The sequence below is a fragment of the Corythoichthys intestinalis genome, chromosome 4 (genome assembly GCF_030265065.1).
Source record: "Corythoichthys intestinalis isolate RoL2023-P3 chromosome 4, ASM3026506v1, whole genome shotgun sequence".
NCBI classification, from domain to species: Eukaryota; Metazoa; Chordata; class Actinopteri; order Syngnathiformes; family Syngnathidae; genus Corythoichthys; species Corythoichthys intestinalis.
The window spans coordinates 41,366,261-41,393,621 of record NC_080398.1 but is presented as its reverse complement, the minus strand read 5'-3'; the positions used below and the strand labels follow the sequence as shown (position 1 = coordinate 41,393,621).

The 27,361-nt window shown below is 38.0% G+C and overlaps 2 protein-coding genes and 1 non-coding gene across 7 annotated transcripts in view; all 3 read right to left on the bottom strand.

Moving 5' to 3' along the window:
* The window catches only part of LOC130915081 (protein PTHB1-like), a 244,301-nt gene extending 243,004 nt beyond the window's left edge, over positions 1-1,297 (bottom strand). For all 3 annotated transcript variants that reach the window (XR_009063053.1, XM_057834800.1, XM_057834801.1), the window contains exon 1: positions 1,161-1,297. The gene's annotated coding sequence lies outside the window, so the exon portion shown is untranslated. The remainder of the gene's footprint in view (positions 1-1,160) is intronic.
* Positions 1,298-10,673: 9,376 nt separating this feature from the next.
* Positions 10,674-27,361, bottom strand: part of LOC130914919 (cytosolic 5'-nucleotidase 3-like) — a 36,929-nt gene continuing 20,241 nt past the window's right edge. The window contains exons 3-9 of one of the 3 annotated variants that reach the window (XR_009063018.1): positions 21,832-21,901; positions 21,615-21,747; positions 20,014-20,103; positions 19,776-19,938; positions 19,493-19,693; positions 12,126-12,725; positions 10,674-12,031 (exon numbers count right to left, since the gene is read on the bottom strand). Coding sequence is in view for 1 of the 3 variants with exons in the window: in XM_057834511.1 (XP_057690494.1) it covers positions 12,624-12,725; positions 19,493-19,693; positions 19,776-19,938; positions 20,014-20,103; positions 21,615-21,747; positions 21,832-21,901 (759 nt within the window). In the remaining 2 variants the exon portion in view is untranslated. Of the gene's footprint in view, positions 12,032-12,110; positions 12,726-19,492; positions 19,694-19,775; positions 19,939-20,013; positions 20,104-21,614; positions 21,748-21,831; positions 21,902-27,361 lie in introns of those variants that run through there. The other 2 variants (XR_009063017.1, XM_057834511.1) reach the window with 2 other exon arrangements.
* On the bottom strand, positions 11,538-11,609 carry trnap-agg (transfer RNA proline (anticodon AGG)). The gene has a single exon. It is a non-coding gene; the product is annotated as a tRNA-Pro (tRNA).

Genomic DNA, 27,361 nt, shown 5'->3' with positions numbered 1-27,361 from the left:
CGTCAATCCTTCCCCTGTCGTTTATTCTGACACATTGCAAAAATTGCGGTTTAAAAAGTTTGTTTTCATACCACAGTACACCTTTAAACTGGTAATTGGCATACATCTACTCGCGAAATTCCTTTTCTGACCTCTGTGACCTTTGACCTGTAATCACCTCTTCCATTTCTTATCACACACATATCCTGCCAATTTGATCATAATCGCTTTATTTGCCCGAGTTATCGCAAATTTCTTCCCTTGACCTCTGTGACCTTTGACCTCAACAACCAAATTTTAACAGCTATTGCTTAAATTTTTCGTTCTTGAGTTGTCTTGAACAAAAACATGATAAACAGAAAGAGAAAGTTTCACCTCCTGGAGAGAGTATCAAGGACATGATAAACATATAACTCACTGGCTGCCATTGACAACGATGAACGTCCAATTCGTTTAAACTCGGAGGACTGACAGTGAACAAACGTTCATTCGCTGCTAGCCTCCCCCAGTCAAAATGGCTTGGACGTCTAACATTGTCAATGGCATCGACAGATAAGCATTCACAGCCAATGAGATTCTTTAATCACTTCCTGCCACCCAGACACTATCAACCAATGGGAAGCAGCTTTAACAGTCACGTGAGCATCAAGCGGCTTTGTCTCCTGTCTGATTGCTGAGTGAGCAGGTGGGACAGGCAGCTAATCCAGCAAAGAGGCAAACTCAACACGACTTATTTTGCTCAAAAATACACGTTAAAATAACATTTTATGGCACAACCTCTTGTTTAATTGAACGAAAATAACAGCAGTTATTTTACCATACTCGAAAACTGTGTTATTATTCAATTACAAGACTTAAAATGACAGAAAACGCGTATTAACACATTCTTTCCAAGGTCTTTAAACATAACGCGTGAATTACTATCACGAATGTTCCCAATTTCCAATCAATTTTTACTCAAACGATATCCACATTTCCGCTTAAATTTTGAGGTACCCCGACCGAACGTGAGCATTTAAATACATTTCAGCACTAGAAATAAGTTTTGTGACTGACGCGTTCACTTCAAGGCGCGTTCAGGGATCAATTAGCTCACGGCTAACGCATTACCTTGAGCTTGGAAAGCTAGTTATTAGCTACCCACTCGGCGGCACGTTCAACAGGTGGCATTGCCGTCTTACCTTGTTTTCACAGAGGCGTCTGACAAGCCCGCAGGTTTGCTACTCCTCGCTAACTCCTAAAAAAAAATCACATTCGACTCTCTCTGGAAGCCATCGCCTTGTTGTCATGGCACTGACGCTTAAATCGGGAGGAGTATGGAGGTTGTACGCATGTGTGGGAAAGAAGTGGCTGATGGGAAATGAAGTTTTCAGCACGAGGTAGCGAAGCAACAGGTACAGTATAGGGAGATCATTTTCGATCAGATTAGATAGTTAATTAATACATTTTTCTTCTTTTTTATGGTTTACGATCAAAGGAATGATATGAGAGCACTATAATGTTCAACCATTTATCAGGCACTCATTGGCTGCCATTGACGGCGCTAGAAGTCCAATCCATTGGGACTGGGAGAGGCTAACTGGCAGTGAATGATTGCGCTATGATTACTTTTTCCTGGCAAATTATGACTTTATTCTCGTAATATTACAATTTTAATCTCGTAGTACTGCATAACAACTTTTTTATTCTCGTTTTTTATGAATTTATTATCATGATATTATTTTTTTTTTGGTAACACTATGACATTTTGTAATATCACGATTTGATTCTCAGAATATTACGTCATTAATCTTGATCATTAAATCATTAATCTCCTAAATTTTGACTTTAATCTCATATTACGATGTAATATTATGATTTTATTCTCATAGGTCTATTTTGTTTTCTTTTTACACTACTTTCGGTTCTAATATTTAGTCACTTATATACAAAATATTAATATTGTGGTCTGCATGACCCAAAAATTGATGTCCATGTAAACAAATGCTAGGTCTTTTTGGGATTAAATTTTGTACTAAAGTACTAAAGATTAGACAGACTGTGTGCAACTCCAGATTAACAAATGTTACACTAAATGCCTCCCAAAATGTCCCCCACGTCAAAACAGTTTAGCCTCTTGGACTATGCCACTTTAACAGAAATTGTGTCAAAATTAAAGCCCACAACATGCTGCCTTGACATCCTTCCTTCAAACTTTTTCAAAACTGTTTTTCATTGCATAGCCCCAGACATACTTCAGATTATAAATACTTCTCTCCAAACAGGAGAGTTTCCTCAGACTTTAAAAACTACAGTAATAAAACTTCTCCTAAAAAAAACTAATCTGGATGCCTCAACAATTAGTAATTACAGGCCAATATCAAATCTGACGTTCCTAGGGAAAATTATCGAAAGGGTTGTGTTCGAACAGATCCAGACTTTTATGATGCAAAACAATCTTTTTAACTCATTTCAGTCTGGATTTCGGCCACAACACAGCACCGAGACCGTGCTTATCAAAGTCCTAAATGATATTCGTGGGAATACCGATGCAGGCAAATCATCTGTTCTGCTACTATTGGATCTCAGCGCCGCATTTGACACGGTTGATCACAACATACTACTCAGCAGATTGGAACAGTGGGTAGGGCTAACTGACAGTGTCAGGGGTCGCGTTAACCGAATATTTTCCGTCGTTGACCGATTTTTTAAAACGGTGACGGAAAAAACTGAAGTCCATCCGTCATTTTGACCGGTTGCAATTCACACCCCAGACCACAGGGTGGCGAGTGAGCATATTAATTAGCTATTGTCTCTCTTGATGCATGACGTCGTTGGCCTTACTCTGAAAAATGTCAAGGCAACTGAGTGTCCGAAGTTTCTTCAAAAAGCCCCAAAACGACGATGGTGTTGATAAAAGAGGTGAAAAAACAGGGACTGTACAAGCGGGCACGCAATTCAAGTCCATGCGCACCAGGAGGAAAGTGTCAGACTACGTTCAGGCCACAGCAGGTGAACTATTAATTTCATTGTTCCATATGCTACATATGGTAGGCTACCTACCTAATGGGGACCACTGTCAGCTGTTTTTGTCACTGCGGAGAAAAAGTTACATATTCATCTGCTTGATGTGTGATGGCACGGTGTGGATTCTCTGTTAAGCTTGTTCGGACACAATATTAATTTCCCTCACTATCCACTCGCGGGGGCCTGCGCTTGTCAGTGACGTTCCTTATTCTCGCTATATGATTATACAACTTTAACATTTATTAATAATACGCTCTGTGTGTAGTATCATCCATCGCTTTTCCTTTTTAAATGGGCGCTTATAAGCGAATGCAAGAAGTAACAACGGGAACATTTTTAAACAGGCATTTCACGGGAGAGCATTTCGACTCTTCGGCCAATCATATAGCGAGAGCGAGTGGATAGTGAGGGGACCGCGCGCAGCTCTTTAAGGCTCAAACACACCAGCAACGTGAACGTCGCGTCAACGATCTCGCCGCGATTATGCTTCGAAACGCGGCCGTTAAAGTCAATCAGCCAATGCACACCAGTCGCAGTGCGTCCGCGTGTTAGACGCGTCCCAGAAGCGCTAAACGCGACGCACGCGAAAAGAACAGCAGTTTGTCTTTTGACGCGAGACGCTGAAGTCACTCGTGTAAAAATACTGTGGATCCGGTTGATTTTCAAAATAATATGCAATCGTAACTCACTATATAAATAAAATAAACTGAAATGAGCTAAAACACCTGCAATTAATACGAATATTACACAAATCCTGCTACACAATTAAATTAATTCCTGCGTGGTGCTTTAACTTGAGAAAAAACATCAATAAAGCTTAGAAAAATGTTCATAAGAAAAAAAATGTTAAAATCTTTGTCATTGGGATTGCTTTTTGCATTAGCACATGACTTCTTTTTTCTTGTTTCAAAAAGAAAGCTGGCCAATTCGCGGGGTCTGATAGGCAAAGTGTTGTTGTTTTATTACCTTTAAATACCCGCTATTCTCGCGCAATCTTGCAATCCTCGCGTGAACCGATCGAGCCGCTCCACAGACGCGCTGCTCGTGAAACGCATCCTATGGAAATTGACGCCGAGCGTCACTGGTGCATTATCGCGGCGGGATCGTTGACGCGACGTTCACGTTGCTGGTGTGTTTGAGCCTTAAGTGTCTCTGTCACGTGACTGTCGTAGCCGGTAACGCGCTCGGCCAAATGGACACACAAGTACGGAAGGTGAATTATGCCAAAGGGTCACCACAATGTCATTATCATCATTTTAAAAATTTAAGTGACGGGTAAAAATAGATTATGACCGGATTTTTACGACCCTGTCAGTCAAAATGACAGACAACGAAAAAGTCTAGCGCAACCTCTGACTGACACTATTCTTCAGTGGTTCACATCCTATTTACATTATATGGATTTCTTTGTGTCAATCGGAAACTATCAGTCAGAACGAACCAAATTCCCGTGTGGAGTCCCTCAAGGGTCAATTCTTGGACCACTCTTATTTAACATCTATATGCTTCCGTTAGCTCAGATAATGGAACAGTATGACATCTCCTATCACGCCTATGCAGATGACACACAACTGTACATTTCTGTGTCCCCACATGATTATAGTCCCTTAGTCTCCCTGAGTAAATGCATTAATCAAATCAATGAATGGATGTGCCAGAATTTTCTCCAGTTAAATGTGGAGAACACAGAGGTGATCATTTTTGGGCCAAAAAAAGGAAAGGTCAAAGATAAGCAGCCAACTTAGCACAATGTCACTTACAGCTACAAATCAAGTCAGAAACCTTGGCGTAATTATTGACTAAGACCTAAAATTTGATAGCCATCTAAAGTCCGTCACTAAATCCGCTTATTACCACCTAAAAAATATAACCAGAATTAAGGGGCTTCTGACTCAACAAGACATGGAAAAACTTATGCATGCATTCATTTACAGCAGATTGGACTATTGCAACGGTATATTTACAGGTCTTGATAAAAAATCAGTCAGGAAGCTGCAACTAGTACAGAATGCTGCAGCCAGAGTCCTCACAAATACAAGGAAGCTGGACCACATTGCACCGGTTTTGAAATCGCTACACTGGCTTCCAGTGAGTCAAAGGATAGACTATAAAATACTACTGCTCGTCTACAAAACACTTAATGGCCTTGGACCAAAATACATGCTTGACTTGTTAGATTCCTATGAGACATCTAGACCCCTAAGGCCGTCTGGAACCGGTCTTCTGCATGTTCCAAGAACAAGAACCAAGCAGGGTGAGGCAGCATTTAGTTGTTATGCTCCTCACCTCTGGAACAAGTTACCCGAACGTCTGAAGTATGCTCAAACTGTTAGCTCTTTTAAATCAGGGCTAAAAACGCTTTTGTTTAGCACTGCATATCCATAACTGTCTATATATTTCAATCTACCTGCTTTCTATTCCTCTTGTTCTTATCTCCATTGCTGATTTCAATTATTATTAGTTGTGGTAGTTTGTTTTTTTATTTTTGTTTTATTTTTATTTATTTTTATTCTGTGATTAAATGTGATCTTTTGTCTTGTTTTTTACGTTGTGTTGATTTAAATGTGATTTTTATGATCTTCATGTGATGTAAAGCACTTTGAATTGCCTTGTGTTGAATTGTGCTATATAAATAAATTTGCCTTGCCTTGCCTTTTTTCATGACTAAAAATAGTCACTATCACAAAAACCCAAAGTTCCAACACAAAATGAATATTTTTGTTTTTGAAAAGGTTGAATAACTAAAAATAGATGGATAAATTCAGAAATCATCATTTATAAATTACGTTTTTTATGTTTGTTTGTTTTGTGGCACATCCCCTCGTCCCTTCCCTGAAGGGTGGTTAATGGGAACGCATAGTCCGGTGGACCGCCCTGAGGATGACGGTGGCCCTTCAGTCAGGCCTGCAAGGCTGGGAGTGAGCCACGCTTGCTCCCCCCGATTGGCTAGGGCAGTCATGGGGCGGCCATCGCACAGCATTTCCACTTTTCTGCAGGACTCACCTCACATTGCTGAGTTGTGTACGCTCCACCCTGCCTAATCATGTCTCTCCACTTCCTCCTTGGTTATCAGGCCCCCCCACATGGTGTCCACGGCCATATATAATTAGCTAACGATAGCACCACTATGGCAAAGTGTTGTAATAATCTATTCCTTGTTGTTGTTTGTTCTTCTCCTCTTCTGTCTGCGTCCTTCCTTTTTGTCCTCCCGTCACTCCATCATTTTTGCTGCTTTCTTTAGAAGTCGACGTTTTTTCCCTACATCGGCCAATTAACAACAAAAATCGGCAGATTAAAAAAACTATTTTGATCAGGCATCTGTGTCTCTGCCTGACAGTAGCAACCCAGAAGGACCCAGCAGCAGCTTGAAGGCAGGCTGCAACAGGAAGCTACAGGCTTGCCTGTTATGTAAATATTGTAAGATTTTTTTTTACTTGCAATCACTTGCATGAGAGAATATGCGGTGTTGCTTTAGCCTGTTAAGGTGTTTACTTAGTGATCCTTTCACTCTAAATTAGGGCTGTCCCAAACGACTAATTTCGTCCCGATTAGTCAGCTGACTATTTTTACGATAAGTCGACTAATCTAATAATTTTTTTTTTCTTTTACTACTTTAATAATGAAATTTTTGTTGAGGCTTATTAATTCACAAAAAACATTTTGGAACACCGAAATTCTTTATTAACGTATAAATAAATAACATAAACATCAATAATAAATCACAAACAATGAGGTCAAATGCTGCTGGCATTAACTAGTGCAAAAAAAAACGTAAACACTGTGACTTCACCTTTTTCACAGGAGTCAAAACAATTCTTACTCTTTTTGTGGAATGTCATTGTCTATATTGTTCTAAATGTTAAAATGAATTGCAATGTTCCAGACAATCATTTTCAGAATACTTTGTGTGAGTTCAGATGCTTTTTCTGGTGTGCATGCCGCATTTTTGGGGGAGGAGGAAAACTGTTCAACTTGTTTGTTTTAACCTGATAATAGATAAAGCAGAGGGCACACTGAAATATTACCACAATTATTTTGAATGAAAGGCACACATAGTCACAGTAACAAAAATTAAATATATAGTATTAATTTTATAGTATACTACTATATGTAAAACTTAAGAATATTAAATAACTAACATTAGTGCAGTCATGGATTACAGTAAGCAGGCCAGTGCTGTTTCCATATATATTTTTATTACATTATGTATATACAGGATATATGTATATATTTTCCCCTACTGGGAGCATCCATGATCCTAATAAATTTAATAATACTTAAATGAAATATTATATAATTGTTAAAGATGTCCCGATCGATCGGATCCCGTCATTTTCAAAGTATCGGAATCGGCAAAAAAATATCGGACATGCCTTTTTTTTTAAAAAATATATATATTTTTTAATTAAATCGTTTTCTAATTGTATTTAACGTTACAGACAAAATGTTTTACACTCATCCAGAGTCTTTAGTTTTGGCTTAAAGTAGGGCTATCAAATTTATCGCGTTAACGGCGGTAATTAATTTATTTTAAATTAATCACGTTAAAATATTTATCGCAATTAACGCATGTGCTGCACGACCCACTCACGCGTTGTCGCGTTCAATCTATAATGGTGCCGTTTTACCTATATATAGAGCTAAAAGGCAGCGTAAAATGAATAGAGTGAATTTTGGCAGTCTTTGGAGCCTTTTTTTAATTGGCTACAGCCTTACAATCCCTCTCTCAACAATTAGAAATATCGTAGGAAGCAATGTGGGGAAGAAAGGTAATAGTTGATCTTTCTCTTAAGACCCTATGTTATTTCCCAACGCAGAGAAGATATATCAATTGGTGCCACTACGCACAGTCATGGTTGCACTTCCCATCATGCATTTGGGCAGAACAGTTAAATGGCTACAGTATCATTTACTGAAAGCTCAACAAATACACTAGATGGCAATATTTAGTCACAATATACAAAGTCACATTTATCCTTTAAGAATTACAAGTCTTTCTATCCGTGGATCCCTCTCACAGAAAGAATGTTAATAATGTAAATGCCATTTTGAGGATTTATTGTCATAATAAACAAATACAGTACTTATGTACTGTATGTTGAATGTATATATTGGTCCGAGTTTTATTCATTTTTTTCTTAATGCATTGCCAAAATGTATATGATCGGGAAAAATTATCGGGAATGATTGCAATTGAATCGGGAGCAAAAAAAAAAAAAAGCAATCTGATCGGGAAATATCGGGATCGGCAGACACTCAAACTAAAACGATCGGGATCGGATCGGGAGCAAAAAAACATGATCAAAACAACACTTATATATATATAGATTATATTAATTATTTTATTCAATAAAAATGCACGTTGATAAGACGCACATCGTCGGTTCGTCCGATTTCCTCTTCAGGAAGTGCATAAAACACCAAGAGGCGTCGGATGGCTTTTTATCAGGGTTTGTATATTGTGACTAAATATTGCCATCTAGTGTATTTGTTGAGCTTTCAGTAAATGATACTGTAGCCATTTAACTGTTCTGCCCAAATGCATGATGGGAAGTGCAACCATGACAGTGCGTAGTGGCACCAATTGATATATCTTCTCTGCGTTGAGAAATAACATATGGTGTTAAGAAAAAGATCAATTACTACCATTCTTCCCCACATTGCTTCCCACGATATTTTTAATTGTTGAGAGGGGGATTTTAAGGCTTTAGCCAATTAAAAAAAGGCTCCAAAGACTGCCTAAATTCACTCTACTCATTTTACACTGCCTTTTAGCATTATATATACCGTACTTTTCGCACTATAAGGCGCACCTGACTATAAGCCGCAACCCACCAAATTTGACACGAAACGGCATTTGTTCATAGAAAAGCCGCACTGGACTATAAGCCACAGCTGTCCTCACTGTGTCTGTCATAAGACCAAATCAATCACCATGAAGCTTTGAACCAATTAGCTGCAAAGCTTCATTGCTTCATTTGGCCATCAGTGCTTCTTTGGGGGAGACAGTCAACTTCTGCTGGCACCTGCTGTCAACACTGTTGTTGTCCAACATGCCTCCTAGCATGCATTGCAGCGCTACAGATGTAAATAACAATCAAAATTGTTGTTGTGTGCCAATTATTTCTTCAGTTACTGTCACAGTTGTTTTATTAATTGCTACTTGTGGTATTTGGTAAAACTTTTTTTTTGACAGTGGTACCCTAAGACTGCCATTAGACATCATATCATATTTATGACATGACATTGTCATAAGCATTAATGAATGCTTATAACAGATGTCATTTAGTGTCATCAGGCAAATTATCTCACTTTTGAATGGATGTAGATGGTAGAAGATCCAAGCTTGACATAAATGGAGTTAGCAACATTATTTCCCGGATGACACTTAATGACATCTGTCATAAGCATTAAGTAATGCCAATGATAGTGTCATGTCATAATTATGACTGTCTTATGACAGTCTTATGATGCCGCTGTCAAATAAGTGTTACCTATTAACCCAAACAAATCAACAAATAAGCCGCACTGGACTATAAGCCGCAGGATTCAAAATGAAGGAAAAAAGTAGTGGCTTATAGTCCGAAAATTACGGTAGGTAAAACGGCACCTTTATAGATTGAACGCGACAATGCGTGAGTGGGTCGTGCAGCGCATACGTTAATTGCATTAAATATTTTAACGTTAACGCGATAAATATGACAGTCCTACTTTAAGCAAAAACTAAAGACTCTGGACGAGTATAAGAGATTTTGTCTGTAACGTGAAATACAATTAGAAAACTATTTAATTTAAAAATATATATATATTAAAAAAGGCATGTCCGCTATTTTTTTGCCGATTCCGATACTTTGAAAATGACGTGATCGGACCCGATCGATCGGGATGATTAATAATTTACAATTACAAAACATCTTTAATTTCAACATCCTGAAAAATTGGTAGTGTTTTGTCCCTACCGTCCGTATGCAAACCTACGCCCTCGGTATAAATGTTATGACAACAATTTAAAATTATTTAGGCTATACTCAGCACAGCACAGCACAGGAAATTTCCCACATAACCACAGGTGGGATTTACAGTAATGTACAGTCTAAATCACACATGTCCAAAGTCCGGCCCGGGGGCCAAATGCGGCCCGTGGTCCAATTTCATCCGGCCCCTAGACTTAATAAATTGGTCAGCAGTACTGCTACAAGCATATGAAGTAGCTTACACACTAAATGCTGCTCCTCATTTACCCACTAAAAGGCAGCAGCACTCTAAGCAACATTACCACATGTGACCCTTTACTCCCAATTTTCAAAAATGGCGACAATCAACAAAAAAACAAGTTGACTGCAACAGCTGGCACTTCAAGAATAGGTGGAAACTGGACTATTTCTCCACTAAAATATGCAACAATTGTGTGTGCCTCATTTGCAAAGAGACAGTCGCTGTTTTTAAAGAGTTCAATATGAGGCGATATTACCAAACAAGACACGCTGACATGTACTACAAGATTACAGGGTAGATACGTAGCAAGAAATTGAAGCAACTTGAAGCTAGTTTAATTTCACAGCAGCAGTATTTCGCAAGAGCCCGAGAGTCGAAAGAGAACGCCACAAAGGCTAGTTGCAAAATTGTTGAAATTATTAATTTAATAATAAAGCAAATGTGACACACAGAACGGCTTGCTAAAATTTGCTTTGATATATTGTTCTACGTAAAGGATGTCAGCCAAGGTCGGCCCCCCACATCGTTACCACACCAAATCTGGCCCCCTTTGCAAAAAGTTTGTGCAGCCAAAGCCCGAATTTCCCATAAGGGTACTAGCCTTTTGCTCCACCTGTTGGTGATCCACCTGGCTAACTGCTGACGCTGTAGCTGGCCTCCACACCAGGTGGTGCTGAACCTGGCCAGTTGCTGCCACGGTAGCACCCTACTGCCCTGGCTCGGCTGGCTGTCAGTAAACCTGGCTAGCTGCTGCAGCGCTAGCTCCTTTTCTGACTAGTTTTGAACCATCTTTCTTCGTTTATTTTTTAAAGACAGTAAATGCAACTGTCTTTTTGGCATGTTGAAATACCGTTTGATCCTGGTTTCTTGCTCCCTAGATGCCACAAATTTCCAAAGTTTTTGTTTTTCTAAATTTCACAAGAGAGGTGTCGGATCGTCCCAAATAAGTCCCGGAACACAGGGAGGCCAAAATCAGGAGGTGCCGGATCTTGTTCCGGCAGGATCTGACACAAATTAACCCCTGTCCGAATCGTTACCAAGTTCGAATCAGGTGTGTTAAAGAAGGGAAACATAGAAAACAAGCTTGATTGGTGCTCTTGAGGACTGGATTTGAGCACCCCTGCTCTCAAAAGCTGAACAGCTCCCAAAAAAAAACAAGAAAAAAAATGTAGGCAATGTTTAGTAATAAATTGCCATGGTATCGGATCAGTACTCAGTTTCAGCTGCTCCTCAAAATCAGGTGAAAAATGTTGTGATGTGTGTGCTTACATCTTAAAATATTAGATTTCTACTGCTTATATACGTTTAAATAACTATTAATCAGACAACCAAAAGTAGGGCTCGTCCGGGATTTGAACCCGGGACCTCTCGCACCCTAAGCGAGAATCATACCCCTAGACCAACGAGCCACATTCCTCCTTCGATTCCATATTCATTCTATTTTTTCTCCAACTCCTTCCATCTGCCACATATGCATTTTCCCACTCATCTGGAAGTACTTTACAGTTTTTGCGTTTTACTGCCGACTAACGGCCATTCAGTGAACTACAAAAAACAACAACAAATGAACACTCGTGTAACGTCATCATAACATTGTATTTTTTCCACACCAAAAACATAATCTGCTTATAAAAATACAACACATAACTCTAATTATTTCCACACAAGGTCCACAAATACAGTATGACATTTTCCCCTGTTTCATAACTTTGTAAATAGATTTGCTTCCTTCTATTTCTTGAGAAAAGGCAACATGCAGGTGATAGCAGCACATGTAAAACAACATAAAGATGTAGAAATTTTTGCAATTTGACGGCGACGGACGTCCAATCTGTTGGAAGTGGGAGGGTGGCAGCGAATGAACGTTCGTTCATTCGCTGCCACCCTCCCACTTCCAACGGATTGGACGTCTACTAGCGCTAAACTCATTGGAAAATTTCGTTTGTAAGAGCTACGTAATTAGACGTCTATTCACGTCAATGGCAGCCAATGCATTGGAAACAAAACAAAACAGGTTAAACTTTGGTGCTTTTAAAAAAAATATTCAATTTTTTTAAGCCAACAAAAAGATGTAGAATAAAGTGCTTCTTCTAAGCGGCGTGGGTTTCAAAATTCCAACGGTAAGTGAAGTAAACATGGCTTTTCCATTCATTCTATGGATTTTCACACCTATTTTAAAGTGCATTTCCTCCAATTCATTTTAGTTTTCTTTAGATTATTTCAAATGTCCGAAATCTCGGTGCGTACTGTTCGTGTACGATCTTGGTATCGAGTGTAGTTCTTGACTTGTTTTCTCAAAATGGAGTGAGAGTAGGTCACGCAAACAAACAAAAATATAAAACAATTTGAAGAGTACGCTTTAAAAGTGTCCGTTAGGGAAATGTACAAAGGCTTTGTTGGAAGAAGGTGGTCCGAGGAGGGAGTTATAGAACTTTCTGGAGGATGGCGTTGGGCACTTCCAAGGTCTCGTCCTTGACCAGGACGATGTCGTAAGAGTCCAAATATTTGTCCAGACGTTCCTCCACCTGCCGAGGGGCAAACAAAACCAGCGTGGAAATATTATAACAAGTGTAATGTTAAAAAAAAACAAAAAAACGTTTAAAACATTTAAAAATTAAATGAAATTTCTTAAATTTTTTGATAAGCATTCACTTACACTTTTTTTTTTTTTTAGCTTTATTTAAAATATAATCAATGTAATAAAAATACATAAAATATTTTTACAAATCCATCTTCAAAATAGATAAACATTTTTTTAAAAAAGCACTTTTATTTTACAAAACCAAAAATTAATCAAGAAAATTATTTTAAAAATTGCACTTTTTCTAGATTTTACAATTTGGTGAAATATACTTAAAAAAAAACGAGAATAATGAATGAATAAAAATTATTTTTTTTAAATGCATTTACATTTTTTCAAATAATAAAAATACATTGAAGTAAATATTTTTTGTTGATTATATATTTTGTATTAAAAATAATGAATACATTATAAGATTTTTTTTTAAAAATGCAAAAATATTTTTTTAAAAAATGTATATTACAAGTACATCCTTTTTCACATTAAAAATATATTTTTTATTAATATGTAACCCACTTAACAGAATAGATTAGAATAATCTTTATTGTCATTGTACAATTACAACAACACCATTAAAAGTGCATACACTTAGATTTTTTTTTCAAAATAGAAAAATTTAAATTTTCATAAATACATTGTGTTTATTATTGTATTTACTAGTGCTGCGCGTTGTAAAGGTTTGTTTTGAAAGTGTTTGCTTTTATTTGTATTGATTTGGGTGGATACACTACCCTCTCTAGGCAACAGTGAATATGACATAACTCATTTAACATGGCTGAATCCAGCTGCTCCCTGTTAAGACCCGATAAGGTAAGTTTTAGTTTGAGCTCATGTTTTTTTTTAAATGCATTGGTAATTTACTTCATAGGTATATTTAGCTGTATTTTGTGGGAATATGTTTTTGAACGATTTGTTAAGAGCATTGTAAAAAAAAAAAAGTTAGCGTTTTATAGCATTTAAGCTAGCGGACTTTTGCTATGCAAATTAGCCAATTGCTCTTTTGTTGTACTGAGATCTTCCTGTATTTATTTTGTTTGAGCAGTTTGAGGCTAAACTCAGGTATTTTAATTTTTTATGTTCCTAATCAGAATACACAAACTAACTAGTTCATAGATTAATCGACTACTAAAATAATCGATATTTACATACAGACACACACACATGTATATACACACATATACATATACAGTGAGAAAAATAAGTAGTTGAACACCCTTCCATTTTGCAAGTCCTCCCACTTAGAAATGATGGGCGGGTTTGAAATGTTCATGGTAGGTGCTTGTCCGCAAAAAAAAAAAAAAAAAAAAAATCCAGAAATCAGTGTATGATTTTTTTCACAATTTATTCGTATTATACTGCTTCAAGTAAGTATTTGAACACTTGTCTTTTAGCTAGAATTGTAAGCCTTAAAGACCTGTTAGTCGCCTTTAAAAAGTGCACCTCCACTACTCCACTTGAGAATAAGTGGAGTGGAGGTGGACTTTTTGAGTCTGACTTCTTGACCTGTTTGAGGCAGTAACTTGCATATAAACACTAGGCCTGTCGCGATAACAAATTTTTGTGTGCGATGATTTATGAAATAAATTATTCCGATATGCGATATTATTGCACCTCCCAATTAAACAAATTACAATAACACTGTGAGAATACAGTCTATATTAATAGATCACGTACACCCATTTAAACGCAATGTTTACTCTTAAATTCAAAAATACTTTTTAAGAAATCACAACTAAAAACAATAGACCATGCCTCTTTTAAGTAAAACAACAATATTAATACTACACAGAAACACAGAATAAATAAAATGTGTTTTTTAAGAAATTCCACTTAATAATTTAAGCATCTAGCAAAATGAAAACTTTTCCCCTCATAGCTTCTGCTATGGCGTTCCATGTGTAATACAGTGGTACCTCTACATACGAAGTTAATTCGTTCCAGGAGCTTGTTTGTAAGTCGAAATGGTCGCATGTCGAGCAGGATTTTCCCATAAGAATACATTATAACTCCATTAATTCGTTCCACAGCCCAAAAACCCACACTACATCCTTAATAATTACTGCTGTTACTATTGCATATAGCAATTACAAAGAGCAAAACAAATAAAATAAGAATACAAATCAGAATAAAAATAATATAATAATAGCAATAATAATAATAATACTACAGTACAGTACCTGTAGTAATGTATCGAATCGGGTTCTAAAGTGGCGGACTTTTTTTGCTGTAACTGAACGCACCGCGGGGCTGACGGTGAGCAGGAGAGCGTTATTTTACTTTCGGTTTTGATCCTGGCGTCAACAGCAGTGGACACTTGGCGAGTTGATGGAATAAATGATTAGAAACCTGATGAAGCTGGCGATTTCTTTGGCGATGTTACCACAATAAAAACTGTCACCTTAACTTATAAAGACTGGCCAACGGAGGAGGACCACCGGCCGAGATCGACATTCTACGGCCCTATTGTCGACCCAGTTCATGGATGTACACACCATGCTTATATTTTGCTATTATTTACACCTTCATTTCAATGGTAAGCATCACCTTTTCTTTTTTTTTTCTCTCCACCTGCACTAAACTAAAAAATAGCCGAAACCATCCGGCGGGCTCCGGCATGGCGGAGATGGTCCGCAGTCAATCCTGAGCACTGATGGGACCGGTATACGTTGAACAATAGGATATAATGGTAACAAATGGGCTCCAGCGCCATTTTTTGCCAGACCCAGAACAAAAATGCATTTTGCGTAGTTGGTAACAAGGAAGCCGAACTTTTAACAGCATGTCAGCCGCACGCGATGAATCGCAGCGGTAAAATTACCGCCTTCATTTTTATTTACCGTGCGATAAATGGAATTATTGCATATTGCGACAGGCTTAATAAACACCTGTCCACCGTATAGACCCTACCCACGTGACGTCACAACTCCGCTCTCCTGAATGGTACCGCCCACTTGTCCGTCAAAACATAGTGTTAACCTGTTACGGCTACGTACATTTCTCCTATTTACGGCGTGTTTTTCTGCTCCTTAACAATAATAATCAAAATGGTGAATGCGTGTGTGGCTGTTGGTTGCACTAACAGAGAAGATGGAAGGAGAGACTTGAAGTTTTACCGTATTCCGAGGGATCCAAAGAGGAGAGCGAAATGGACGGCTGCAATTCGACGTGAAAACTGGGCACCAAAAAAATCACCACAGACTATGTAGTAGTCATTTTATATCCGGTAAGATGCATTTAAGATATACTTAGAGGGTTTTGGGCTGACAAATAACCACAATTAAGATCATTGCGAGGCTAATCGCCGACAACATACAACGTAGTACGACATAGTTTCAAATTCAAGAGGTTTGTGACTTCCCTTTCTTCCACCATCGTTATTTTTTGAATAATATTTAGCTGGTACCAAGTGAAAGAAACTGGCCTCGTCTACGGGGCTGACAAATAACCACAATTAAGATCATTGCGAGGCTAATCGCCGACAACATACGACGTAGTACGACATAGTTTCAAATTCAAGATGTTTGTGACTTCCCTTTCTTCCACCATCGTTATTTTTTGAATAATATTTAGCTGGTACCAAGTGAAAGAAACTGGCCTCGTCTACGGGGCTGACAAATAACCACAATTAAGATCATTGCTAGGCTAATCGCCGACAACATACACGTATGTATGTAGTGAGAGTGCTATCGCTAAACCATATAAACATTAAAAGCCTTAACTCCATTGACAAATGACATGAAATACATTAGACTTGACAGTGGATGTTAGCAATAACAAAAGATTTTGAATTGAAAATTTCGTAACTCACCTTTCCAAGCACAAGATAGATTCCTGCCGAATTTTCGTGGACGAGGACCTGTTTCACCCAACCAGCAACGAAGTATTTATAAGCCTCCAAGCTCTTGAAGTTTTTCAAATTTTCGTGGGAATAGGCTGATTTTGTGTGGACAAGATAATTGTAAATATCAGCGTAGCAGATGTCAGGCAGACAGGGCGAAGACAGTGGGTCGAAAAACATCGATTTGGGCATCAAATATGGATCTGGCGACTGTATAGAACGAAGCTTTTCCACATATGACGGACAAGTGGGCGGAACCACACAGCAAACACGTGGTTTTGTGACGTCGGTGGGTAGGGTATATATACCCAAAGAGCTGTCCAAAGACACCAGCTCAATTGCCAAGCAGCTTGATCATATAAGATCCACTGTTGGAGCAATTATTAGAAAATGTAAGAAGCTAAACATGAGTGTCAATCTCCCTCGGACTGGGGCTACACGCAAGATCTACCTTGTAGGGTCTCAGTGATGAGGAATCAGCCAAGAGCTACACTGGAGGAACTGGCCAATGACCTGAAAGGAGCTGGGACCACCATTTCCAAGGTTACTGTTGGTAATACACTAAAACCTCATGATTTAAATCTATGCATGGCACAGAAGGTTCCCCTGCTTAACCCTTTAACACCGAACGTGTCGGATGCGACACGTTTACGCATATCATCTTTGAAGCCTCGTAACGCTGTAATTACGTCACCCACGTGCCTGTGGTTGGTCTCGTTTGAAAGTACGGAAGTTGATGTCCACACCAGTTTTTATTTGAAGTCAATCGACAAAGTAAAACGGGAGATAATGTCATTTGAGTTTTATTGTTTTATTGCACTCATAAATATGCATTAAAACGCTGCATGGACCATGTGTCTATCTCCATATTTCCATCATTTCTTGTCCTTTTTCAAAACCGTAAGCAGCACAAAAGACTACATATTCCAAGAGCCGTTGTGATGTCAAGAAGGAAGAACCTAATGTGAACATTTTTAATAAATTGACGAGCAAGGCACCAACTAAGGGAAGGGAGACACGCGTAGCAATCAACGGCCGGTTGGATTCAGCGAGCGACTTTGAAACGTGCAGAATGAATCGAAAACTAAATTTAGCGCAAGCTAATGCATTATTTCATTAACTCAAGGAATAGGATGAGCTATATTTGTCATTCTTTTCCTCGGATCTGTCGACGTCTCGGCGAGTAGAAGTGACAGTTGCGCGCAAACGGCGGATGAGTAGGCTGTGTGAAGTTGTATGTGACGCAGTTTAGTGACATGTTCAAAAACAAACTTTATTGAGTCCGCAATAAATAAATAAATAAATAAAAAAAACTTTATTGGGTCGCATGCCTAAAAAAATGGAATTGAACTGAACAACTTGTCAATATTTTTGAAAATACTTATTTTTCAATGTTTATTATTTTCTCTTTACTATGAATCTTTTCAATTTTTATATAGATGTGTGTTCGAGAAGCTGGATTGCATGTACATATATACCTTTACTAAGGTGATGGGTACAATACCTAACTTCACAAACAGATATCCTCCAAACCCTTTTTGTGTTGGATAATATATATAATTTTTTTCTCACATTTTTACACTGTATATAACATGTTTTGACCATAGTATGTGTGAAGGCCAAAAACGCCTAGGACCATAGCTGCTGTTTGTGTTGAATTGTCAAACATAAAACTATTCAATCTTATTTTTTTCTATTGAATGTTTATCCTAGCAAGTTAAATAAAAATTATCAAGCTTCAAAACGGTTGGTCGAGCATGTTGGTTGTCAGTGGGACTTCAACATTACAAATTTAGAAAAAAGATTTTGGGATTTTTTTGTCTTTTTGGGTCCAAAATGTGGATTAAAGTTGGTCAGTGAAGAAAACAACAGTTCGGACATGAAGTTCAAGTTATCCTGAAAAAAGGGACCCAACTTGGCCATTGTGAAAAGTTTTTTCTTTGAAATATAAAGGCAACATCAAAGGCATGCAAATTCGGCCAAAATAGGCTTAGGTGTTAAAGGGTTAAACCAGCACATGTCCAGCCCCGTTTTAAATTGGCCAATGACCATTTGGATAATCCAGAGTCATGGCGGGAGAGAGTTATGTGGTGTTTGAAAGAAGAAGAATGATGAGTACCATCCCAAGAACACCATCCCTACTGTGAAGCATGGGGGTGGTAGCATCAGCTTTGGGGGTGTTTTTCTGCATATGGGACTGGAATACTGCACTGTATTAAGAAGAGGATGACCAGAGCCATGTATTGTGAGATTTTGGGAATAACTTCCTTCCCACAGTTAGAGCATTGAAAATGGGTCGTGACTGGGTCTTCCAACATGACAATGGCCCGAAGCAGACAGCCAGAATTACCAAGGAGTGGATACGTAAAAAGCCTATCATAATCCTGGAGGGGCCTAGCCAGTCTCCAGACCTAAACCCAAAAGAAAATCTTTGGCAGAAGCTCAAACTTCAGTGTTTCTCAGTTACAGCCTAGAAACCTAATTGATCTAGAGAAGATCTGTGTGGATCAGTGATGCAAAATCCCTGTTGGAGTCTGTGCAAACCAGGAAACATTTGACCTCTGTAATTGTCATCAAAGGCTACTGAAGCAAATATTAACACTGATTTTATCAGCTGTTCAAATACTTATTTGCAGTAATACAAATAAATGGATAAAATTTCTGGATTCCTCCCCCCTCCGATTGTCTCTCACAGTGAACAAGCACCTACCATGAAAATTTCAAACCCGCCCATCATTTCAAAGTGGGACAACATGCAAAATCGCAGGGTGATCAAATACTTATTTTCCTCACTGTATATACACATACACACATAAACATAAGTATATACACAAACACATACATATTCATTACTTTTTTTTTTTTTTTTTTACCTTGTCGTTAAGGAAGCCGACCTTGAGGATGTTCTCCACGTTGGGCACGCCGTCGGCCATGCTGAGGTCGCCAAGCGAGTCTCCCATCAGTATGATGTTGCAGTTCTCCTTCAACTGCTTGAAGTAGTCGGTGTTCCGCAGAGCACCGTCGTGCTTGTTGTACACGTGGATCAGCTCGCCTTTGAAGCCCCGGAGGACTCCCTGAATAAACAACCGCACGCAATTTAACACAAATTTTTTTTTTTGTTTTTATTAGAAGGCGCGTATAGTCTCGAGCACTCACTTTGTCGTCAAAGTCCATGAAGTTGGACACCACCTTAATGTTGGGGTGGTAGACGCCCGCCTGCCGGATGATCTCCTCCAGGACGTCACCCAGGCCTGCCGAGAAGATGAACACGGGTACGTCGTGCTCGTGCAGACGGTCGAAAAACTGTTCGAAGCCTTCTCTGCAATTTAAAAATAAAATTTAGGTTAGTGAAAAAATGAGATCATTGCACCTAAGCATAGTATGATTTGGTTACCGAAGTGCGGCGTCGGACTCTCGCACCACTTGTGGCACTTTGTCCTTTTCTATCCTTTGTTCCACTAGAAGTGAATGGGACTTAAAATACCTGAACACACAGACGGGACATTAAATGAGTTGCTAACATTAACTCAGTTGCTGTGATTGACGGCAATAGATGTCAAATATAGTTGGCACTGAGAAAAGTTGGGCAATTAATGTTTTCAAAATGATTTGTAGAAAAGATAAAAATGTACAGAATATTTACTGTTTTTTTCCCGTCCATTTTTACTGATTTATTTTTACAAATAAATAATAATAAAACATTTAAAATAAATAAAATATTCTAGTTTTTTGTTTGGTTTTAAAGTTAAAACTATTAAAAAGAAATCAATAAAAAAAAAATTAAAATTAAAAAAAGGTATTTAAATTTTTTTAAAAATTAAAAACCTTGAAAAAAAAAATTAACAATTCAAATATTTATTTTCCTTTTTAAGATACAAACACAAAGCATCACAGAATATTTTTTTCATTTTTTATTCCCCAATTTAAAAAAATTTAGAATTTTAAAAGATGAAAAAAATATCAAAAATTTTTCAAAGTAAAAAAAAAAAAAAAAAAAAAAATCAAAAATTAAAAAAAAAAAAAAAATCCCCCCCTTTTTTTCTATTTAATACAAAAACATAAGGAAAAAATACATACAAAATGTACAAATTTAATAAAACTGAATACTTGATTTGATTAGTGCCCCCCAAAAAATGGACCAAAAAAATAAATAAAAATTTAAAAATCATTTGTAGTCAACATAAGATAAAAATTTAACGAATATTTAAATTTTTTTCACTGCCATTTTTATTAATTTATTCATATAAATAAATAAAATAACAATTTAAAATACAATATTTTAGTTTTTTTGTTTTTAAGATTAAAAATATTAAAAAGAAATCAATAAAAAAATACAAAGTAAAAAAAAAAGTATATTTAAAGTTTGCTTTTTTAATTAAAAAAAACCTTTGAAATTGAATAAAATTAACAAATTAAATTTAAATGAAATGAATATTTGTTTTCCATTTTTAATTTATTTTTAAATAAATACGAATAAAATAATCACAGAATATTTTTGTTTTTGTTTTTTCCCTATTAAAAAAATATTGAATTTAAATAGATGAAAAAAAATCATGTATTTTTTGAAAAAAAGTAAAAAAAGAACATTTTAAAAACTTTTTTCTTCTTTTTTGCTATTTAGTCTTAAAACATTAGGAAACGATTTGAATAAAATTTACAAATTCAATAAAACTAAATACAATATTTGATTTGCACTTCTTAGTGCTCCCCCCACCCAGCAAAAAATGGGGAAAAATAAATTAACAACTAATATAAAAAAAGAATATTAAAGAATATTTTGTGTTGAGAAGCTCAAAAAGGAAGATTTAGACCTACATTTGCTGGCCTAAATTGACAGCAATAGACATGCAATCCATTGGGAGTGGGCGGGTTGGCAGCGAATCCCTCCCAATTCCAATGGATTGGACGTCTACTCCAGTTAAACTCATTTTAACTAAGTTTAGTGGACATTTAAAAATGAAATTAGACGTCCATCGCCGTTACAAAGCAACTCACCACTCCACCATAAAAGGGTACTTCTCCTCCATGGTGAGATTTGGGTCTATCTCAATGGGATAGTACTTGTTCTTGAGCTGCAGCAGCTTCTGACGACACTCCTCCGACACCAGGTGGCAGTTTTCCATGATGTCTGGAAGCACCAACAAACACGCGCCGCTTAAACATACGCTAAAAATGTGAGATTTAACAGCTGATTTTATGAAGCAGAACTCACAGTGGCACGACGGACATCGTTTGCCGTTGATGGCAAATTTGCTTAGCGTCATGTCGAAGTCGGTGATGATCTGAAGAGCAAACAAACACATGAATATCAATATTTAAACATGAAGGCAAGCTTGAAAAAACAAACAAACTAGACACTCAAAGTGTTTATTAGTAGGGCTCAGGGGTGCTGGAAGCCACTCACAGCACGGGGTGCTGAGGATCTTATTTAGTTCTTCCCCATCCCAAAAGAGCTGTTTCAGTCCAAATTTGTCATGCTGGCATGTTTTCTCCATACAAGCCGTGCACAATGGCAGTATACACACATGCTGGACAGTTTACGTATTACTACTAGGCTACTACAAAGACAGCGTTCTATTTCACAGACAGTTTGTGTTGGAGTTTTTGTATTGGAAATAAAAGCGCCAGTGTATTATCATGCAATTTGAAAACTAAAAGGTCCAATAAGCCTCGGTTTAACGCCCCCTTTTCACAAATAGCGCCTAATTCAACGTTACCCAACAGACATGTTTGGTGTGAGTCAGTTGTGTTAGCTCGCTCGTTTTGATGACGTCATCACAAGAGGACTAAGGTTCTTCACACTTTTCGTTGGTAAACTTTCGGCCTTTTAACCGAAAATGCAATTTTAGCTATTTTCGGCGCAGGATTTTCAGTCACATTTCTAATAACAATATAATAATCAAATGATACCTTATATTATGATTTAAGGGCCATATAAATAATTTGTCTTTTATTTATCGAAATGGTACAGTCATGTGAAAAAATTTGGACACCCTATTAAATATTAATTTCTTTATTAAGAAATGTTCACATATCTATGTCTATGTCTTTCTCTCGAAAAGGAACTGACTTAATTGCAGCTAAACAACAAAAATTAACATTGTTTTATCTATTAGACAAAATATATCAACAGGAAAAAGTTAGGACACCCTACCACATAATAGCTAGTGTTACCCCCTTTGGCTGAAATAACTTCAGTGAGACGCTTTTTGTAGCCATCTACCAGGTCTTTGACATTGTTCTGAAGAAAGTTTGCCCCACTCCTTAACACAGAATACTTTCCACGGTGAGATGTTTCAGGGGTTTCTTGCATGTACAGCCTGTTTCAAGTCACCCCACAGCATCTCATTGGGATTAAGATCTGACCTTTGACTCATTGAACCAACCCAGGACTCTCCATTTCTTCCTTTTCAGCCAAACTTTGGTGGAGTTACTTGTATGTTTTGGGTTTGTCATGTTGCAGGGTCCAATTCTGCTTCAGCTTTAATTTTTTCACAGATGATCTCACATCTTCCTTAAGCACCCTTTGATACACGATAGAATTCATGGTGGATTCTATGATGGTGTGCTGGCCAGGTCCTGCTGTAGCAAAGCATCCCCAAACCATGGCACTCCACCTCCATGCTTCATAGTTGGTATGAGGTTCTTTTCCTGGAAGGCGGTATTGGGTTTCACCCAAACATTGCCTCTGTTCTGGTGTCCAAATTATTAAATTTTAGATTAATCTGTCCGAACAACATTATTCCAGAAGTCCTGGTCTTTTTCAACATTCATTCTGGCAAACTTCAGTCTGGCCTTCATTTTCTTCTTGGAGAGCAAAGGTTTCCTCCTTGCACACCTCCCATGAAGGTTAAACTTGTAAAGTCTCTTTCTGATTGTAGAGGCACTATTACATTAACAGCAGCAAGAGCCTGCTGTAGGTCCCGTGATGACATTTTAGGGATTTTGGAGACATCTTTTAGCATCTTGCGGTCTTCTATCAGGGTAAACTTGCGTGGACGGCCAGACCTGGGCATGTTGGCAGTTGTTTTGAATGTCCTCCACTTGTAGACTGTTTTCCGGAAAGTGGGATGGCAGATTTTATATTCTTTTGAGATCTTTCGAAATCCCTTACAAGACTCATAAGTGTCTACAATCTTTCTGAAGGCCTCAGACAGCTCCTTTGATCTCTCCATGGTGTTTTCCCTCTCTTCAACAGTCATTCACTGTTGAAAGTATTCTGCGTTGAGGAGTGGGGCAAACTTTCTTCAGACCGATGTCAAAGACTGGTAGGTATTTCAGCCAAAGGGGGTAACACTAGCTATTAAGTGGTAGGGTGTCCTAACTTTTTCCTCAGTTAGAATATGCATTTTTGTTGATATATTTGTCTAATAAGTAAAACAATGTTATTTTTGTTGTTGTTTACCTGCAATTAAATCACTTTCTATTCCAGAGATAAAGAAAAACAAGATCAGACATTGATATGTGAACCTTTCTTAATAAAGATTCTGAATATTTAATAGGGCGTCCTAATTTTCTCACATGACTGTATTTAATTCAAAATGTTTTTACTTAATTATGATTCTTTTGCATAGGTGGGTAGGGTATCAAAAAATTGTACTCAAGTAAGAGTAGCGTTACTTCAAAACAATATTACTCGCGTAAAAGTACTCATCCCAAAAATGTAATAAAGTACAAGTAAAAAAGTATTTAGTGAAAAGTAACATTGTGAGTAACTGCTTACAAATTTGTTTGAGTTTTTTTTTCTCGGTTTTCCGTGGTCAATCAGCGGCAAATAAAAACTGGGAGAGAGGTTAAAATCCGTGCTTTCAAGTCAAGTTGAGGGCAGCGCTCTATGTCAGATACTTCTTTTTTTACGGTGCTTTAAAGAAGCCACGTGATTGAACGGGCTGGCGTCATCATAGAACGGCAAGCTTGTGATTGGTAAAATGGAGTCATGTGATTATTGTTGCGACGGCTCATTGGTAGAGTTACTCTTGGCATTGCTGGCAAAAAAAATATATATGAAAAATAAAGAGGAAAACTGTAATGACTAGGGTTGTACCGATCATGTTTTTTTGCTCCCGATCGTTTTAGTTTGAGTATCTGCCGATCCCGATATTTCCCGATCCGATTGCTTTTTTTTGCTCCCGATTCAATTCCAATCATTCGCGATAAATTTTTCCCGATCATATACATTTTGGCAATGCATTAAGAAAAAAATGAATAAAACTCAGATGAATATATACACTCAACATACAGTACATTCAATATACAGTACTGTATTTGTTTATTATGACAATAAATCCTCAAGATGGCATTTACATTATTAACATTCTTTCTGTGAGAGGGATCCACGGATAGAAAGACTTGTGACTTTGTATATTGTGACTAAATATTGCCATCTAGTGTATTTGTTGAGTTTTCAGTAAATGAAACTGTAGGCATGCCCAAATGCATGATGGGAAGTGGAACCATGACTGTGCGTAGTGCTACCAATGGATATATCTTCTCTGCGTTGTAGTGACGGGATCTGTCGTTCACTTGAGTAAACGAATCCATTCCGGATCGTTCAGTAAAAAGATTCGTTCAAACGAATCGTTCAACGAATCGTTCGCCCCCCTCATCTCCCTCCCCGCCCAAATGAATCGTTCGGTTAGTGAACGGGAAGTGACGCTGCCGAACGAATCACCAAAGACCGCTTCGCAGTATAACTGAACGGGAAGTGACATTCTTGGTCCCTCCCTCTCTCTTGCACACAGGCTCCTCATTGACCGCTCGTCGTAGTTTCAGTAATGAGTGACAGGCAATATCATTCTGCTTTCACAGACAGCCTCGTCTCCCTCCCTCCCGCTGCTGCAAAAGCGAGGGAGAACTTCCGCGTCGTCTGTCCTAGTTCTATGGGCTCAAAGTCATGGCTCGTGCTTGCATTTCGATTGAGGACACGGTTAAACATTTTCCTTTTGTGGGGGGAGCGGGGGGTTGGGGTCGGGGGCGCACGGACTTTCTTTAGCATGTTCTTGATCACATTTACAATGCTTGCTGTCACGAAAATAAAAATAAATCGAAAGTTTAATTTCAAAATATGGAACGACCAACACATCATATTTACCTCTCGCTCTGTTGTATTTTTGTTTTTATGCTCATCACTATTATTTTTAGTTACTATTGTTAAAACTATAAGTGTAAATAGCTAGTTGTCGAATGTGCTGCTCTGAAATAAAGACAATACTACATTTTGATATTTGACAGTTTAATTGCAAATCAGTATTAAGATGATCGTATTGAATTTTTGCACTGGTATTAATAAATAAAATAATCCGGTCAACTCCCCTGTCGTCCCCGCATCTCAGATCGTCAAATGCTGACGAGAAATGATTGCTTGCTCTTTACGATGTCGCCTTTCTACCCTCATTAGTCTGTTAAGAAAAATGTAGACATATTGCGACATCTCCCGTGTCTGCGTGCGTTGTTTTGGGGCGCTTGAGTAGCGCATGATGGACGGATTGACATAATTTGTCAAACCAACCGACACGCTCTGACACGAAAAAAAAAAAAAAAAACACTCGGAAAAAATTGACATGTATATACAGTTTCATTGCAAATCAGTATTATGGTGATCATATTGAATTTTTGCACTGGTATTAATAAATAAAATAATCAGGTCAGCTCCCCTGTCGTCCCCGCATCTCAGATCGTCAAATGCTGACAAGAAATAATTGTTTGCTCTTTACGATATCGCCTTTCTACTCTCATTAGTCTGTTAAGAAAAATGTAGACATATTGCGACATCTCCCGTGTCCATGTGCGTTGTTTTGGGGCGCTTGAGTAGCACATGATGGACGGATTGACATGATTTGTCAAACCAACCAACACCTGACACGAAAAAAAAATAAATAAAACACTTGGAAAAAATGGACATGTATATACCGTTTCATTGCAAATCAGTATTATGGTGATCATACTAAATTTTTTTTTCTGTGCACATATGAGGTAAATATCGCTGCCATGAAGCCTCCTTATAGTGACAGTTCTTTGCCCCCTTCATTGCCGTCACGCGACCGCAGCTCAGCTTTTGCTTGCCTCGTAGCTACCCGTGTTTTAAATTACTGTAAATTTGATAGTATGTGGTAATAGGTAGTCGCGAGTCTGTTGAGAAAAGTAGTACACTAAACCATGCTCGCTAGATTTGTGTGGTGTTTTTGTCTTTTTGAGCTGCATTTGATAGGCTCCACGTTAACAAATATGTGACAAAGTCCTTTCCTTTCATTTTTTGATTCGTTCACCGCATATTCATTACTGGAAAGTCAAGTTAGCAGCAAGCTAGTTCAGGAACCGGAGGACCGAGTCACTGAACGGGAAGTGACAAAACTCAGTCTTGCCCCCCTGCCTGCACGCTGGCTGCTCATTGGCCACACGTGGAAGTGAGTGACATACGCCCTGATTCTGTTTCCGGTCCCTCCCCTGCCCGCGATGAGGCTGGCGTCTGATTGGTCGTGTGCAATGTCAGAAGACGCTGCCGCTTGCTCAACGCCCTCCCACGCAGTGAACAAGCACCAACTTCATAGGACGAATCAGTGCAGATGGTGATTAGTTCGGTCTCGTTCACCCAAACAATTCGTTCAAAAAGAACGAATCGTTCGCGACCGATACAACACTACTGCGTTGGGAAATAACATAAGGTGTTAAGAAAAAGATCAATTGCTACCTTGCTTCCCCACATTGCTTCCCATGATATTTCTAATCGTAGGGAGAGGCTCTAG